Source organism: Phaseolus vulgaris, chromosome 2 (assembly GCF_051622355.1).
Source record: "Phaseolus vulgaris cultivar YP4 chromosome 2, ASM5162235v1, whole genome shotgun sequence".
Lineage (NCBI taxonomy): Eukaryota > Viridiplantae > Streptophyta > Magnoliopsida > Fabales > Fabaceae > Phaseolus > Phaseolus vulgaris.
In genome coordinates, this window is record NC_143499.1 from 14290127 (window position 1) to 14309464 (window position 19338).

General features: G+C 31.2%; 3 protein-coding genes across 3 annotated transcripts; all 3 read right to left on the reverse strand.

Moving 5' to 3' along the window:
* Positions 1 to 1887: 1887 nt before the first annotated feature.
* On the reverse strand, positions 1888 to 4097 carry LOC137810747 (ribonuclease 3). Its single transcript, XM_068612165.1, has 4 exons — positions 3801 to 4097; positions 3525 to 3680; positions 2884 to 3082; positions 1888 to 2293 (listed from the first exon to the last, which is right to left on the reverse strand). Exons 1-4 carry the CDS (start codon positions 3900 to 3902, stop codon positions 2070 to 2072), a joined length of 681 nt encoding a protein of 226 aa, XP_068468266.1. The 5' UTR covers positions 3903 to 4097; the 3' UTR covers positions 1888 to 2069.
* A 5201-nt stretch (positions 4098 to 9298) lies between these two features.
* LOC137809626 (extracellular ribonuclease LE) lies at positions 9299 to 10923 on the reverse strand. The gene is made up of 4 exons (XM_068610732.2): positions 10702 to 10923; positions 10454 to 10609; positions 9737 to 9935; positions 9299 to 9658 (listed from the first exon to the last, which is right to left on the reverse strand). The coding sequence occupies exons 1-4, from the start codon at positions 10804 to 10806 to the stop codon at positions 9435 to 9437; spliced, it is 684 nt and encodes a 227-aa protein (XP_068466833.1). The 5' UTR covers positions 10807 to 10923; the 3' UTR covers positions 9299 to 9434.
* Positions 10924 to 13960: 3037 nt separating this feature from the next.
* OTP85 (Pentatricopeptide repeat (PPR) superfamily protein) lies at positions 13961 to 16307 on the reverse strand. The gene has a single exon (XM_068612166.2). It carries the CDS (start codon positions 16179 to 16181, stop codon positions 14379 to 14381), a length of 1803 nt encoding a protein of 600 aa, XP_068468267.1. The 5' UTR covers positions 16182 to 16307; the 3' UTR covers positions 13961 to 14378.
* Positions 16308 to 19338: the final 3031 nt, after the last annotated feature.

Here is a 19338-nt window from a genome sequence, read left to right on the forward strand (position 1 = left end):
TTCTTATTCATGGAAGGATCTGTAAATGCAGAGATGAGTAAGGGATAGGTTTGTAAGTTGTTTGATATCAGTGTTCTATTACTATGTTTTTCTTTATTCAAAGGGCATAGCCATATGGTTGATATAGAGGAATCCTAGTAATCCAACAAAATTCCAAACAAATTTTAAGGTTATTTATTTTGATTCAGTGTTGGAAAGTTGACCCCAAAGGTATTATATCACATGCAATTGAGTGATTTAGTTGTTGTATAATATCGATTTAGATGGGCTACTCCTTTTAATTCTTAAATGTTACCCCTTTGTGTACTCGGTAATGCTTTAAGCTACACTCATGTCATGCTTATACCTAAAGGCAAGGGAAGGTACTGATGTTTTGTTTTTGCAGGCAAGAAGCGTAAAGGGAGGTAGCAATACCACTTGATGTAAAGGAGATCTATTGTGCAACATAACTCATAGCTAAGGCTGTATATGGGACAACATTAGCAAAGTTTTTAAGGCCACTAGGTTGTGGCTAAGTTATATAAGGCACAACTTATCCAGTGCATGTGTAGTAGGGGTGGTCATGGATTAGATTTTTTCCAAATCCAAATAAATGAATTGGATTTAAAATCCATATTCATTTTAACTGATCAAATTTATTTGGATTTTTTCAAATCCATTTAAAGTGGACTAAATCTAGATTAAATTCACTTTGTCAATTAAATTAAATCCATTTTAATTTGGACATGGGCTAACCTGACTAGACGTAGACCTAAATCGACTCGATCTGGACATCGATCGACTCGGCTAGATCTATACCCGACACCACTCGAATAGACCTGGACCCGGGCCGAATCAGATCAACCTGGACCCGAGCCGACTCGACTCAATATTGTCCCGGACTGACTCAGCTCGACATAGGTACGACCGACTCGGCTCAACATCGGCTCGGTCCAACTCAGCTCGACATCGGCCTGGCCGACACAGCTCGACATCGGCCTGGCCGACACAGCTCGACTTGACTTTGGTCCGGATTGAATCAGCTCAACTTTGGCCTGAACTAACTCGGCTCGACATGAAGTCGAGCTGACGTTGCTCGACTTGAGCCCAGATTGACTCACATCAACCTAGGTCGAGGCCAAGTTAAAATCCAACCCAAAATTCATTTTGGGGAATCCAAAAATTGTATCCAATCCATATCCAATTAAATGGATTGGACTTAAAATCCAAAAATATGGATTTTGATTGAGATAAATCTATTTAAATGAATTAAAAGTAATATGGATTTGGATAATTATGGATTGGATTTAGATAATTATGAATTGGATTTGGAATTTGAATTTTTTTTGCCAAGTATCAAAAAGTTTCCATGGGAGTAAATTTCACTATTTGTCTGCTGCTGCAAATTCGTATGGGTAGAAAGTTGCAAATTGGGCATTGCATATATAGCCATAAAATCAAATGGTTGAGAGTAGCCAGGTGCAGAATTCAACACCTTTTGTTGGACCAAGGAAGGTCAAATTCAATTCTTTGCTGATTGAAAAGTGTTTTAAAAGAAAAAGAAGGTCTTCTAATGGCAAACATAGGTATCGCCCTACAACATTAATTCTGGGTCAATAGGCTTAAGGAAGGTTTTTTGGCCGTTTTATGCAGGAAGCTAAGGAAGTTAATCATTAATCACTTCTATATTGCTATGCTAACAGAGGTATGTTGTGCCATGAGAGAAGGGATGATAAGGTACATTGCACAGCTGATAGCTGAATGGTTGCAAAGGAAACGATGTTTAAACATATGTCTGGTGGGTATGCGTGTGAGGCTCTATGTTGCAATAACAGGAACAAAACAGACTTCATGCTGGAAAGTTTTGACTTACAATGCCAAAGTATAAGGGTTGGAAAAGCTAAAATGTAATTAAAATTCACTTGATATTGACATTCTCAAACAAACTAATACATCAATGAATTAAACAACTTTAGTGGTCCAAAGTGAAACACATAGTGAACATTTATTACTTTGAAGACTCATTTAACCATGATGTGAAGATATAAGATAAAAAGGAAAAACGTGATGAAGTAGATAACTGAATTTTCTTAAAACTTGGGAAATTGAACTTGTTCACCACATTTGCTCCTTGGAAGCAAAGGACACTGAATGAGATCTGAGCCAGAAGTGTCCACGCACAAGTAAACTTGGTAGAGTTGACTGTTATGAGCTGAATCTCTGTTACACTCTATCCCTGGGGTAAACCCAGTGCCCTCTTTTATAGCATTTGTTATGCTATTTAGGCTGTAAAATTCATCATCTGCTTCAATCCCTGAAATTCATCAATTGCTATTACAATTATTGCTCTAATTATATTTTTCTTTTCATCTACTATTTAAAACAAATCATTTCTAACAAATTTGAGTGATAAAATCTATAAAGTGGTGGGAACTCAATTATAAATATACAACAAATTTTTAATGAAAAAAAAATATAAGCAATAGTATAGAGTGTCACATTAGTAAATAAGATGAATGATAGAGTAAAAAATTGTAAATAATTTTAATATAAATTGAGAAGGTTAATTACTTATAAGAATAAGATGTTATAACTAAGAGTCTTAAAAAATTGAATTGAATCAAATTCATACCAAACTGAAATGAAACTATTCTTTTGTTTTAATTTAATTTTAAAACACTGAAATGTTTCTAATATAAAAGTTTGAAATAATTGGGTATGATTCATCTCACACTCAAGTTGTAACATCGGTTTATCTTTTACCATTTAGTTGGGTTGAAGTACTTTTAAAGTTCAATTTAATTTTAAAATATTCCATTTTTGTTCATGCAATTTTTGAAAGTCTAATTATAACTTCAAACAACATATATAAGAAATGAAGAAAAAGGTTGTATATACATGTACCTGCATTCTTGAGGATCTGAAGGAGGTTTACTTTTTGCTTGAGTTTGAGAGTTGCTTCAAAGTACTCACTTTGATCAAGCTCAGATTGTGCACAAGTGCCATGTTTTTCCCATTCGTGTGACCAGAACCTCATTCCATTGCTACTTGGGCAGCTCAGGGATGGCCAATTCTTCTCCATGCTGCTTATAAGGTGTGAGATCTGCATCATATATATGCCATTAATGAGTGCTTCAGTTCAGAAATATTCACTAATCAACACACCATTTAGTAAAATTATCAAATGTATTCTTAGATATATTGATTATTGATTTGGTATTCAATTTGCTGATTCAATTTGACGAGCTGTTTAGTGTTCCATTTCCACCACACTAATGAAGTCGGTTATGTAAAAAAAATGTCTTAACCAGAATAAACTAAGATATTTATAAGGGTCGTGACATGACATGTATATAAACAATGTGGATTAACTCTTGTCATGTCTCTTCCAACACCAATGTTTTCACATGTATGATCTCAGTTTTTAATTAATCTATTGGTTAACGTAGTTATAAACTTTTAAATAAAACGAAAACCTTATAAAACTTCATGATTTCAACTCACCAAATAACTAAATTCATTTTTTATCATCAAACTTTCTATACCTGAGATTTATCAAAGACACTGTCAGGGTCACAGTTTGAGGGCCATGAGCCATCCTTGTAGTTAGGCCAAAGTCCATGGATGCTGAAATCTGCTGTAGGTTTCCCAGTCTTAGGATAACAGCAGCTCTGCTTTGTGTCACAGTATGCTCCTGGCCACTGCATGCAACATACGTCAAGAATATCATAATATGAAAAATGTGAACATTAATTCAAAGAGATGTGTAAATGAATCCAAGTAGAAAAAAAACACATTATATTGCAGAATTCATGACTTACCTGCTGAACAAAGTAGAAGAAATCAAAGTCCTGAGAAAGGCATGGAACTGAAAGACATTGCAGTATCAAAAGCTTGGATAAAATAGAAAAGTTGAGTTTCATCTTTGATGCTTCCTTCAATGAAGGATGTTGACAAAGTAATGTTTTTATAGGGCAGAAAATATTATATGTTTACAATAAAATGATGCTTGAGCTTACAAGGCATGTTATTATGGAATATGCCAATCATATCACACTCTTTCTCTATAACTTCACGTACTTGTATAGTGGATGGAAAGTGTACAAGGGTTTTCCTCCAAAACGTGCCCTCTAAGCTGTCACTTGTTAATTAATCAATCAATTAATTAATTAATTAACATGGTTAAGTTGACCTAATGAAAATATATATATCCACTACTATTTCACTTATACCTACCAATATTTATCAAATGTATTTATCCACAAACTTCCAAACCTAATAAATATTTGATAATTCACTTTGAACCATAATTTATTTTTATATCTAATATTTCATTTTTTATATGTACTTTCTGAAATCACAAAAAGACCATTTTATAATTTCTGAAATTTCCAAACGTTAATCATTTTAGTTTTTATCATATCCAAATACTAAAATAATATTTTTATTACTTTAAATACTAAATTGACCGATATCTAGTGCCAATACCTAACCTATTACATATCCATAAATTCTGTTTACATTTTCAGCCTCAACAAGTAGAAACTATTACATGTAGAAGAAAACATGTTTGAAATTTTTGCAGCAAGCTTAAACTAAGAAGAATTTAGTTATGGATGTAGATTTTTCAATGTTATTTGGTGGTAATGTTAGAGACGTAAAGTGAAGTTTAAAAGGTTTGTTCATGCAAAGCTTTGTGGCAAGGGAAGTTTGGTGGTGTTGCTTGCAAGTAAGTCAATTTGAGGGGCTGCTTTGGCTTCTTCATTATGATTTTAGCAACAAAAGTATACCAACTACTTCAATCCCTTTCACATTGCAATTTCTTATCAGTCCCTTTCACTCACAACTTCTTCTTAGCAATTATTATTTCCTTGTCCAAAGAGATTTCAGATTATATTTTAAACATTTTTCTATTTTCCAATTCTTCATGTTTTAGATGAATCTCATCATTTCGAACTACTTGATGAAAAAAATTAAAAATACAATTTATAAAAATAGCACACTTAATTATTTTGATGCATAGTTGATTGTACAATACATTACTCAATTGTTAATTCACCTTTGAAACTAAAAAATAATAAAGAAAAACTAAAAAAGTTTTGGTTAGATAAAATTTCACTATTTTTTTTATTAAATATCAACTTATTTAAAAACGAAAAATAATTAGTATTATCCAATTAAGTTAAATATTATTTATAAAAAAAAATAGTATCTAAAATAATTTTTATTATAAATAAAAAATTATAAAGTGATTTTAATTTTAGTAGTTAATGTGTGGAGGTGGAATTTGGTGTGGCGAAAAAGTCTCGTTGAGTGGGAGAAGACAACTTGTCAACTACTTGAGGAGGTGCATGGGATGAGTCTTGTCTCGGGTATTGATGACAAGTGGTCTTGGAAATGTGGTGCGTCTATTGAGTTTCCAGTTAATTTTGCTTACGGTTTGTTAAGGGGATAGATTGATAGGGTGCTCTTGAGTTATTACAATTTTTTTGGAACATTAAGGCGTTGTCTGCGACCCAGGTTTTGGTTTGGAGGGTGCTAGAAAACAAGATTGTTACTAAAGTTAATTTGGCTAGACGAAGGGTGGTGATCGAAAGTGTTATTTGTTGTTTATTAAAAGAGGATTCTACTAACCATCTGTTTTTCAGTTGTAGAATAGCATGATTAGTGTGGAATTAGTGTTTCTCGTGTTTAGGGTTGTTGTCAGTTGTTTCTAGTGATCCATTTTTGTAATGCATCTAAATCTATCAACTTAGTTCTGGGGAGTGTGTGGATCTCAGTGGTTAGGGAAATTTGGAGTCATAGGAATAAAGTCATCTTCATTGGCGAAGTGGTGGATCATTTTGAAATCTTCTCTTTGGCCCAATTGAATGTTTGGTCTTGGGTTACTTCTATAGTTCTCTTTGCTTACTTCTCCCTCTCTGACTGGTGTTTTTCTTTCTTGATTTGTCTGAATTCAATTTAAGTTGTATGTTTATGTTTTAGGTAGGCAAGACTTTATTTTGTTGTTGGGCGATTTGGTTGGGTGTATGCTGACTGTCTGTGAAGTTGGGATGAGTTTTACGTTATAGTGGTATCTATTTTGTTTGTTTGGAAAGTTGAACCTATTGGTTTAAGTTGTGGTAGATTAGTTTAGTGCTTTAGTCTCTCGTGTTAGGTGGTGGTTTTTCTCCCTTGTTGAGATAGGTTGTTAGGGGAGATGTGGTTTATTTTCATGTTTTGTATAAAGATTGAACCATCCTTGAAGTGGTTCTATTTATTAATTCTTTATTGCTGATAAAAAATTATAAATTTTTATTAATAATATAAACTATTTTAAATAATATTTTTTTAATTTATAAAATAATATCTAATTTAATCAATATAATGATTAATTGTTTTTATTTTTAAATTAATTGATATTTAATAATTTTATTGAAAAATTATAAATTGAAAAAATTAAAAAAAAAATAGTAAAATCGATCTTATATATGGTTTCAGACGTAGACATTAGAGATTAAAAAAATCAGTTTAGTCGACGGACTTTGACGTGTTCCAATTGAATGGTGTTTTGTTCATATGCAGGTAACACAATGTGGATCCAGATCTAGAACTTCTCAGAGAATGCAACAAACTTTGTTTTCAACCCTATATTAAGTGATAATAATAAACTAATGATCCCAAAAAATCATCTCATTCAACGGCAATTTTTGCATAAATAAATATAGCTACTTACTTTCATCCAAATTGGTGGGAAAAAAATAATCATATATACTACACTAAACTTAAATATTAGAAAATGTTAACTAATTAAATGTACTTCAAGTGATTATTTAAAAAATTCCTTATCTTTAAAGTTCCATATCAGATCTAATGTATTTTTATATAAAATGTTGTACGTTCGATAGGTTATATTATTTAGTAATCGAGGTCAATAAAACTAGAAATACACATTTCTCTCTTAATTCAATGTTTTTTAAGAATAAAATCATAAGAAAATTTGAACTCCAAACGCACAATACTCTAGATACGATAATTAATTTTAATAATATCTTCCAAACGAACTTGAGACTTAAACATTAACATTGTATGTGGTATCGATACTTAAAGTGTTAAATGACTTTAAAAAAATAGCATTGTTGATTAACATAAAAATTAGAATTTTTTTATTTAATTTTAAATCAAGAAATAATTATATTAGTTGATTTAAAGAAAAAAAATCATTAAGAGAAATAAAAAATAAAAAGAATTACTTTGGTTATAAATGACTTAAAAAAAATGGAAAAGCTAATAAAAAAAAAGTAATTTTTATAAATTAAATGATATATAAATTACTTTAGTTTATAAAAAAAAATTCACTTTTTTCATCTCATGTTTTTCTTTTACAAATATTTATGACAGATTTTCTCCAGACAAATTAAAAAGTAAAAAAGTTATAATAAAATAATTCGTATCCACGATAAAGAAAAGTTCGCTAATTATTGCTGCAATTATCAAACATACTAATCTAACATTTAATCAACAAATATTTTACCAGTCATTGTTGCCAACAAATTAATCAATTAATTACCTTAAAAAACTATATTTGGTGTAATGATCTTTGTTTTGTTTTGTAACTAGTAACTAGTTCTAACAAGGATAGTTATCTAACTTTAACCTATTTTTCCATTATTAACTGTATTTGAACGCATTGAACTAGTGAGTCTACGTTTCAAACTTTTTAATCGTTTTCAAAGTATTCTACAGTATTGTTAGTTCGAAAATGTAAAAAAGAGTTACATAGTTTTATTTTACGTCAAGTGTGTGTGAACATTAATTGGGCTCTTTTTTTTTTTCACTTTGCAAGGTTAATTTAATTTAATATATAGATAGTGTACCTTATTGTTCCGTGTATACAAGGGGCAGCATATACATTTTATTATGATGTTTTATTTTGAATTTGAGATCATTTTGTAATTTTTAAAATAGTTGATGTTGCACACTCTTGTAGTAGTATTTATGCTTAACTTTTTAGTACTTATACTATTTCTTAAGCTTCATCACATCTTTCTTTGAACATATTTTTTTTGTTTGAAGTTAAATGGAGATGATAGTTACAAACTAAATTCAAAGGTTAAAGGGATTAATGATGTTTCAAGAGATTAAGAAAGGGATGATTGATAGAAAGAATGACTAATATTAAAAATAATAAGATTATATAAAAATAATAAGTTTGTCTCAATTTAATTAATTGGTATTTTAATTTGTCTGTTTTTTCTTAGATTTTTTTTTATAATAGGTATAACTTCTTATGTATAGTTTTATCTAGGTTATAGAGTTGTTGTGTATTTTTTTACATGAATTTGATTTAATCTTTTATGTTTATTTGATTTTTTTTATTTAATGAAATATTTTATGTGATAATAAATTATTGTTAAATTCTAAAGTGTCAGTTTAATTTAGATGTAAAATTCTTTAATAATATCTACTAGACTAACTTTTATATAAAAAATATTATATTATTTGTGAATCTGAAAATTTTCATCTTTTGATCTCATCAATATTCAAATATGAAGTTGAGTGTATGTATCAATTGCATAACTCTTGTCATATCAAAGATTTCATATGTTTTAGTTTGTCATATTAAAGATTTCACGTTTTTAGAGCTTTAACTGTTAAAAATTTCACGTTTCTAGAGCTTTAACTGTTTTCATATTAAAGATTTCTATGTGTTTTAGGGACTGAAATTATCTTTTAGTGTATATTTTATATTATGATAACTCTTTGAGTAAATTATTATTGGCAAAATCTTCATAATGAAGTCTTGATTACCGTTACACTAGACTTATGTTTAGCTGTGTAATGTTTCATTTCTTTTCTTATTATACCAAAAAAGAAGAAGATACATTTGTTTCTTTAGGTGTGTGATTTTAAAAACTTTTAATTTATTTATCACTTGATTTTATATTTTTAAATTTTTAATTCTTGATAAAGATATAATGTGAAGGCATATGGGATTAAAATAATACTATATTTAAAACATTTTAAAAGAATAATTCAAATTAAAAATGACTAGGTATAATTATTTTTGTAAATTTTTTGACAGTTTGTTCACTTTTATAGTATAATAACCCTGCATTCTTCAGTTTTAAACAACTAGTTCATCTTACATGAATGTCAATTTTAAACAAACAAAAAATAACAGAGGTGATTAATGTATTATATTTGAGTTGAATTTACTAAAAAATTGTGTGTTTTCAACCATTTTTCATTCAATATCTAAAAAAGATAAAATCTCCAATTCTTGAGACTTATTCCCAAAGAGTCTCACCTGCATATTGAAAAAAAGAAGTTGCAGAACTGTTGGCTATAATTGGATACACCATTTTATTGAGTAAAGCACTTTCATATGAAAATGACAAGAGGTATTCAAATTCATGGTAGATTTATTTCAAGAGTAGAAAGATTTTGTATAAAGTTCTACTCATTCTTAGAAGCTAAAAAGATGGGAACTCAATGTTTGAGCCACATTTTCCCCTGGGGAACACAGAGCAGTCAATGAAATCTGAGCCAGAAGTGTTGACACACAAGTAAACTTGGTATAGCTGGCTGTTCCCAGATGAGTCCACATTGCACTCAATGAATGGAGTGAATCCAATTGCATCCTTTATAGCCCCTTTTATGCTGCTCAAACTGTAGGATCCCCCATTTGGTTGAATTCCTGACAACACACAAAGGGCAGGTTTCACAATCAGAATTTGTGATTAGAATAGAACATATGTTATTTATTGACATGTACCTGCAGTTGTAAGAGCTTGGAGGAGGTTGGCTTTTTGTCTAAGGCTCAGAGCTGCTTCAAAATAGTCATGTTGTTTGAGGACTGACTCTGAACAAGTCCCATGTTTGGTCCATTCATGGCTCCAGAATGTCATCCCATCCCCACTTGGACATGCAAGTGTGGGCCAATTACTTTCCAAACTACTAGTCAGATCAGATATCTGTCATCACAATACAGACAAAATTAGTGCCAAATTAATCATCATACAAACAGAATACTGTTCAGGAATAACATATATTGAGATTCTGAGTTGAGGGCTATAAACTTGGAAAAGATTCCATCACAACACGTTCAAATGACATAGGTTTTTAACAATAGTGCAATACACTGTGTTCTTAAGAAAACATTTGTTATTTGGTGGGTTCCACCAAAGAAAAAACATATCATATTCACCAACATAAAGTTGAACACATTTGTATTGTGAGGGGATAAAAGGCAAAACATCTTCTATGGCTTTTAAATTGGATACAATAATTGTGAGCCAAAAGCCCTTTTGATTCAAATGGAATAAGCAGAAGAGGAGACAGGTAAACAGTGCTTACAACTTGCATATTATATTATGAAAAGAGAAAACTTAGAGAACATCAGAGATGTTATTTGTGTTATTTATAGATTAGGATTGAAGTATCATATCTAAATTTTTTTCGTTAACAAATTATGAGATATATAATGAAGTACCTGAGATGGGTTGAAAGGGTTGTTAGGATCACAGTTAGAAGGGAATGAGCCATCATTGGAATTAGGCCACAGACCATGAATCCCAAAATCTGCATTAGGCTTTCCACTAGTGGGGTAGCAACAACTCTTCTCTGTGTCACAGAATGATCCTGGCCACTGAAAAAGAAAAACTTGAAAGAATGATTAATTAAAAAATTCCTTGTAACACAAAGCATGAATGCATGATCTTCCAATGAAATTTACATTACCTGTTGAACAAAGTAGAAGAAATCAAAATCCTGTGAAGCACAGAAAAGGGACAAATAGTGCAGCAGCAGCAGAAGCTTGACCAAAATGGAATTTTTAGACTCCATTTTCACCTCTCTATGTGATTTTTATGGTTTTGATTTTGAGGGAATGCTACAACTATGGAATGTATATCAAAGATTGATGAAAATGAAAGGCAACAAGAAACCAAAAGGCAGAGTATCAGAACAATAAATTTATATTCATTCTCTTGTCTTGTTTGTCTGATATATATATATATGGTTTACGTGTGTAACTGTTGCAGAAAACCAGTAACATGTCGGCACTCTATTTTTTTTCCATTTTATTAATATCATATATCAACTTTCCAAATCTCCATTCTTAAATGTAAGAAATATTTATATTTATTGGAAGCTTAATTTTATTAATTTTTTAAAATAACTTGTGTATTTTTCCTTAATTATATACATCCTATCCAAGCATTTGAATCTAGTAAACTTATTTAGATGCAAAATCATATATTATATTGAATTTTCTATCATTAATTAAGGAAAAATAACTCTACATTGATTTCATGCATCTAATAGTGATTTATTAATTTTAATATTTATTATTATATTGTAAGAGATTTAAAATTATTAATTATTTTTAAAATTTTCCTTTTACTTTATGTTTTCTTTTTTCTCCAATGTCATCGTTAATTACTTTTAGTTTTTTAAAGTAACTATAGATTGATTTCATTCACCTAATAGTGATTTTACTATTTAATTTTACCATTTAAGAGATTTGAAAATATTGCAATTTTAGCTTCTTTTTACTTTTATGTTTTTTTTTTCTCAAACCTTATCTTCGATTACTTTTAGTTTTATTCCATTTTAAAATTTCCTCTTCACGTCTATGCAAATAAAGACATTAAATCCCATAAAATTACATTATACTCTCTTTTCTTATAAAATCACGTATTCTTTTTATGTTATGACATGTATACAAATTTCCACATTAAATCAAATCAAATTTAAATGACTTCATTTGTTAATTAGCTATTTAAGTATATTCTTAATTTCTACAACATGATATTTGCTATTCGTAGTTAAAACCAAATTTTATTGATTGGAATCGCTTCTGAAATTTTATATGTACTATATTATATCTATTTTCCCTAAAATAATTATTTGTTAATTAAATTAATTTGTATGGTAATTTTAATTTATTTTTCACATTTTTATAGTATTTTCATAAAGACGTTAAAACGGGAAAATTCAAATAATGGTTTAAAAAATGAGTTGAATTGGGGTAAATTTATTTTAATATTACATTTAAAATTCAACCTAATTGGAATGGATTGACCCATCCAAATAATAAAAGCACAAATCATAAGACAATTGCTAATTTGCAGAAACACGCAATTTATGGGGCTTCCGTGTTCACATTTATATTATAATATTTTATTTTCGAGTTAAAATTTAATTTTTGTAATAATTTTTATTATTTTACATACTAATTCTAATATGCTTTGAATTCATATTTATTAATATAGTTTATTATTTTTATGTGACTTCTCTAAATTTGGGATATAGTTAGAAAGATTTAAATTTAAGATGAAATGGTTAAGAAATGTGAGAATATATGAAATGTGAGAGAAACAGTTTTAGCTATTATTGAGAAGAGGAGATGAGACAAGGAAAATGAGTCAAGTGATTTATCTAAAATGGGTATAAATTATAGTTATGAAAATTAATATAATATTACGTGTAAAAATATATGAAAAATATCTATACCTTAACTCCAACTAAAAGTATTTAAAAATTTTAAACATGTTATTTTTATTAAATCGTGTATAAAATGTAATTAATTGGCTAAATTAAGAATTTAATTTTAGGAATGCAAATAATTAAAAGTATTTAAAAAATTTAAACATGTTATTTTTATTAAATCGTGTATAAAATGTAATTAATTGCCTAAATTAAGAATTTAATTTTAGGAATGCAAACCACTGAGTTTTAAAATACTGCTTTAAGTTTTTAAAAATAAGAAAACTGTAGCATATTGTAAATGTAATTAATTGGATATAATAAAAAATAATTTCAGGAATGATTAAAATTTGTGAATAAACCTTTAAAATGAGTATAAATTGTTAAAACCTACGTAAATTTGCTGTATAAATTCATTTTATTTTAAGAAAGATTGTTTAAAGGCTACAACTTACAAAAGAAAAAAGTTTGAACCTGAGAGACAGAAAAAACTTGTAGGCTTTGTTTGGATTAGAAAGTGAAAATGAAAGAATGGATTTGAGATGATTTGAAAAGAAATTATAAAGAAAGTTAAGGTCTTTAGATTAAGGTAAATAGAGGGAAAAGTGTATGAAAAGTTTATAAAAGTTTGTGAATGATGTGATGATGTGATTGAAATTGTATTTTTTTTAATTGATAAAAATGTAACTTTACACATTTGTCCTTATATTTAAAAATTGATAAAAAAATTAATTTGATTGATTATTTGTGAAGTTTTATAAAGTTTTTTACTTGATTTTAGAAAAATTTAAATATTTTGTATACTTATAATTATTTTATAAATTTAAACTGATATTTATAAAGTTTTTTACTTTATTTTTAGAAGAAAAAAAATATTATACATAAAAATATCAGAAAAAATTTAAATATTAATAAAAAAATTTAACTACCAGAAAACTCATTCAAACTTTATGCTCAATAATATACTCATGTGATTAAGAAAAAACTTTGAAATTTCAAAAGGCAGCGGCATTCTATTAACATAAATAAAATAAATTACAAATTTCTTCTTCTCCACATTTCATTCTCAGAATATTACAAACTTTTATAAACTCAGCAGATAAGCCTATTTCACATTCTTCGCTTTTCTTTGCTCTTTATTATCCACAAATTCCCAAATACAAACAAGTTATTTCTTTCCTTTTCAATCCGGGTGAACAGTAATCACCTGGATACCAACAGAGGCCTAAAGAATCCGGCTCGCCTGTTTTTAAAATTTAATTTACTTATTTTCAGATAAAAGGTTATTGGTTATTTCTTCTCCGATTTCTTTTAAAAAAAACTCTATTTATCAAAGAAAAATAGTTGATAAAAATTTGTTCTAAACTTATTCTTACATAAATATTATTTTCTCACCTAATTGTTTGTTGGTATAACCTCTTTATCTTTTAGTTAAGAATGTTTTAGTTTAAAAATAATCAATATAAGGAATATTATAGATTGAATGGAAACTATAGAACAGAAATCAACATTTTAATGCAGCATTCACAAAAAATTCACTATTTACAGTAAAATTCTCAGCAGCATCAGAATATATCTGCTATTACAAAGTTAAATGTACATTTTTATTATTATTTACAAAATCAAACTGTCTAGTAAAAAATAACGGAAATACATGTGTTATATTACATGAAAATGAACCTAACCTTCCAAGGTAATAAATTATACAAACATATGTAACTTGGCTAACTGATTATCCCAATTTGACAATCATGACAATTACCATCCCAACATTTCAGAATAGGCCTTGCTTTGTTTTTCTTCCTCGTTGCATACAGTGGCTATTCCTTCCGAGCACAAGTAGTAGCACTTAATTCTGTGGAATGAATAGACCAGTTTTTTTTTTTAATCTTGATAAAAAAAATGGAGTATTGACTCAAGAAACTCCACTACCAGTAATCCCCACAGGAGCATTTCCCATCTTTAAAATGATGAAATCGCTGGACATCTCTTAGAATAATTTGCCTACCAAAGATCAATGATATAAACTTAGCAGCGTTGTGGCAATCCACACAGACTCTAAGATTCTTGACCACACGAATTGTTGTTCCTGGGGGAGTATTCAGAAGACCATAAGTTATGGCCAGTTTCTCACTGTGATATCTAAGAACAATTTCTTTCTCTTCATCTTCTATGTCTGCATAAAAGACCAGAGATGTGTCAGGTACATACCCAGCCAGCTTCAATTCCTTTACCAATTCATCGAGTGCATGGTGCAGTACGGTTGAAGTGGAATGAACTCCATCCCCGGAGAAGAATTCATGCACTACATTGTTGACCTCTATTGAGCTAACCCCAGGGACTTTCAAAGCTCCTTTGTCTGCCATCCTTTTCCTTACGTAATTCACATCATCCCAGCTTCCATTTCTTGCACACAAGTTTGACAAAATGACATAATCCCCACCATGGGAATCATCCAGCTCAAAGATTCTCTGAATTACTTGCTTTGCCATTTCAACATTACCATGACTGCTACAAGAAGATAGCAATGTCCGCCACAGGATTGGCGTCGGCTTGGTCGGTAACTCATCTATGAACTTATAGGCCTCTTCCAAGCGTCCAGCTCGACCAAGCAAATCCACCATACACCCATAATGCTTGATACTTGGAACAATCCCATACTCATGAGTCATACTATGGAAGTGATCATAACCTTCATCTATCAATCCATTGTGACTGCAGGCATACAGTATACCTAAAAAGCTTATCTCATCAGGCTGCACTTTTTCCTTTTTCATTTCCTCCAACATTGATAAGGCTTGGTATCCATGCCCATGTGTTGCATAGCCAACAATCATCGCCGACCACGCTTGTGTGTCTCTCCTAGGCATCTCCCTGAACACAGAAACCGCATCCTCCAAACTCCCACATTTGGCATACATATCTATAAGAGCAGTATTCACCTTGACATATTTATCAAACCCATTCTTCTTGACATACTCATGGATCCACTTCCCTAAGTCCAACGCCCCAAGCAAAGCGCACGAGGAAAGAGCAACAAGCATGGTGACATCAGTAGGCTTGAGGCCACTCTCCTGCAATTCTCTGAACAAAGCCAAGGCCTCATTGGGCTGGCTACTCCGAGCACAGCTTGAGATGATCGCATTATACGCGACGACACACGGTTCGTCGATTTTGTCAAAGACCCTCCTAGCAGCATCCATGTCATTGCAGGCAGTGTACATGTTAATAAGAGTTGGGCAAACATACATGTTACCACTGACCCCAAGTTTAACAGCAAGGCAATGCAGCTGTTTACCTTCCTGAATCGCTTTGAGCCTTGCACAGGCCTTGAAAAGAGAGGAAAAAGTATAGTCATCTGGAAGGAGGCCAGAGAACAAGACCTGAGAAAAAAGAAGAATTGCTCGGAGAGGGTCATCAAACCTCGCATACCCACGTGCCATAGTGTTGAAAAGAACTATGTCTGGTTGGGGAATTTGATCGAACATTTGGTGGGCATAGTCCATGGAAGCGGTTGTTGGGTTGCAAGTGCAGAAATTTATGAGCTTTGTGAGGACGGTGCCGCTGTTGTGGAGGTGGGTTTTGATGGTGTAGGCTTGGATTTGCTTGAGTTCTCTGAGAGAGGTGCATTTGGGTATAAGAGAAAGAAGGGAGGTTGAAGGTTCAAGTTCAACTTCTGTGTTGAGTTTTGTGGGAGAATGTGAAATGCATTGGAGAATGGACACTGCCATTGTTGAGACGCTAATTGCTTACTAACCATAAACTGTGTCTGAAAGTTTTACACATGACATGAAACAGAGGACAATAGAAAACTTGAATGGATAGAGATAACGGATTGAACCGGTCGTTCAATGAAACATTTTTTTTTATGGGGATGATATTTTCACACCTACAATAAAATATTAATATTTATAATAAAAAAAGTTAAAAATTAAAAATGTTTAAATGAAAATATAAATAAAATGTAAAATATTAAAATAATTTTTAAAATTAAAAAATTAAAAATGATTAAAATATTAATATTTAATGAGGTGTAGAATTAAGCAATGAGGGTCAAACAATCATTTTTTTTTTTTACCACTACATCTCTCAATATTATTATTTTAATACTTTTTCATATTATTTAATTCCAAACTTACTCTTTATTATATATATTTATTTTTAAACTCATCACAATAAATATTGTATACAACTTTAAAAGTACACAATTCTAAAAGTTGTAAAAATATATTTCTTTGAATAAATATGTTTGATAATCACCTTTTCAAATACATTTATTTTACAACTATTTTTAATAATAAAATAATATTTTAAATTTTGGTTTTTAAATTAGTTTCTATTATTATTAAATTGTTTTTAAATTGATATCTAATTAGCAACCAATGTTTTTGTTACCGAATTTAGAATCTAAATAATTGGTAGTTAAAATTTTGGTAGCTAATTAGATACCAATTTAGAAACTATTTAACCATAATAGAAACTAATTTAGAAACCAATTTTTTTTTAGTTTCTAAAATAGTATCTAATTTAGTCAATATAGCAACTAATTATTTTTTGTTTTTAAAATTAGTTTCTATTTCATGATTTTCTTGTAGTGTATACCTAGATCTTAAACTTATAATATTTATATATAACCTTTTCATTAGATATGTCGTAAAATTAGGAATTTCAAGGACTTTTTTAATTGTAATCTTAACATGTGCTTAAAATCAAAGTATTTTTGTTAAAAACTAAACTAAATAAACTATAAATTATAAATCATCATATTTACGAAAATGATTGACTTATAAATAGATATATTTCATCATCATCTGAAATAAGTTGTTGCGTAAAATGATGACAATTACAATGACACCAAGCATGCAAATATTATTGTTGCAAGAACAATAATAAACTGTATATTTTGAAAATTTGTGTAGTGTGCAAAAAATTGTTAGTAGGTCACCACATATTTCAACACAAGTCACCACTTATATTCATTGAGATTAGAGAACTTGACCTTCACTAGGACACTTTATACAAACCATGGGTAAACTATGCTTGGAGTTGGGGATAAAGCAGATCTTTGCCTAAGTAGAACACCCTCAAACAGATAATCAAGTTGAATAAGCTAACAGAGTCTTGATAAGGGGGTTGAAGAGCAAGTTGGAGAAGGAAAAGGGAACTTGGTCAGAGGAAGTCCCCAAAATCCTATGGGCCTATCACACCACCCCTCGGTCAACAACCAAAAAGACACCCTTTAGTTTGGTATATGGGTCACATATGCCATGATACCAGTGGAAATCCAGGAGAACTCCCCTCAGTTCCAAGGTTTCATTGTGGAGGAATCCAACAAAGGAAAGAAGGTGAATTTGGACTTGCTAGATGAGGTGCGTGAGCATGTTCGCATTAACTCGAAGGCTCTAAAGAGGGGGGTGGAGCTGAGGCAAAAGACCAAGACGAGACCTCGGCAGTTCGAGGTTGCCAACCTAGTGATGTGAAAGGCTCATCCCTATCAGTTAGAAAACAAGTTATCTCCGAAGTGGACTAGCCCGTTTCGTGTAGTCGAGGTGCTTAAGAATGGAGCATACAGGCTAGAAACCATAGAGGGGGGAGTTATTCCTCGAACGTGGAACGCGACAAACCTCAAGTTTTACTTCAGTTAAGATGTTTTGTTTAATGCTTCCTTTTTTAACAATATGATGTTTAAGGTGATGCTCTTTTTCCCTTGAAGGGGTTTTTTAACGAGGTCATCTAATGATAAGTTTGTTCTTGGAAGATGGTGCATTAGTTTTGTTGATTTACGTGAATGAGCACATGGTAAGACGACCTAGCTCGGAACAAATAGAGTCATATGAGTATAGGCGCCCTGTGAAGGTGAATTTGTTGTTAAGCACATGGTAGTCGACCTAGCTCATAACAGACAAAGTTAACCGAGTATAGGCGCCCTGTGAGATTAATTAACCGAGTTTGTGTGGCAAAGTATTTTTGCATGTATTTATACATCATAAGCAAGTCTGTTAACGCTCTAAAGGCACGGTAAGACGTAACTCGGTCAGCCGGGTAGGCGCACTGCATTGACAAGCAATAAGGTATGGTAAGACGTAACTCGGTTAGCCAAGTAGGCGCACTACATTGGCTAGCAATAAGGCATGGTAAGACGTAGCTCGGTTAGCCGAGTAGGCGCACTGCATCGACAAGCAATAAGGCACGGTAAGACGTAACTCGGTCAGCCGAGTAGGCGCACTACATTGACAAGCAATAAGGCATGGTAAGACGTAACTCGGTCAGCCGAGTAGGCGCACTGCATTGGCCAGCAATGAGGCATGGTAAGACGTAACTCAGTTAGTCGAGTAGGCGCACTTCATTCGTAAACAATAAAGCATGGTAAGACGTCCTAGAGTGAATAGATTCATCTGAGCATAGACGCTCTGTGGAGGTAAGGTTATTGGAATTCGTAAATTGGTAAGTCGACCTAGCTCGGTATCAGTACGACTACCCGAGTATAGGTGCCCTGTGCGTGTAAATGGGTTATTTGGTGTCAGGTAAGTCGATCTAGCTCGGTGTAAGTATGTATGCCCGAGCATAGGCGCCCTGTGAGATTACTTTGTTTGTTGATCCACTTGAGTTAGTGCAGGTAAGACGACCTAGGTCGGTGTAAGTATGATTACCCGACTATAGTGAGATGAATTATTTGGTTTGGTGCTTAGCTCAGAATGAATAGTCATATGAGTATAAGCACCCTGTGAAGATGAGTTATTCAATTTGGTACGTGCTAAGATGATCTAGCTCGGAATGAATAGAGTCATTCGAGTATAGATGCTTTGAGAAGATGAGACTACTTGCTACATATATGATTAAGATGATCGAGCTTGAGATATGTGCAACTACTTGAATGGGCACCCTATG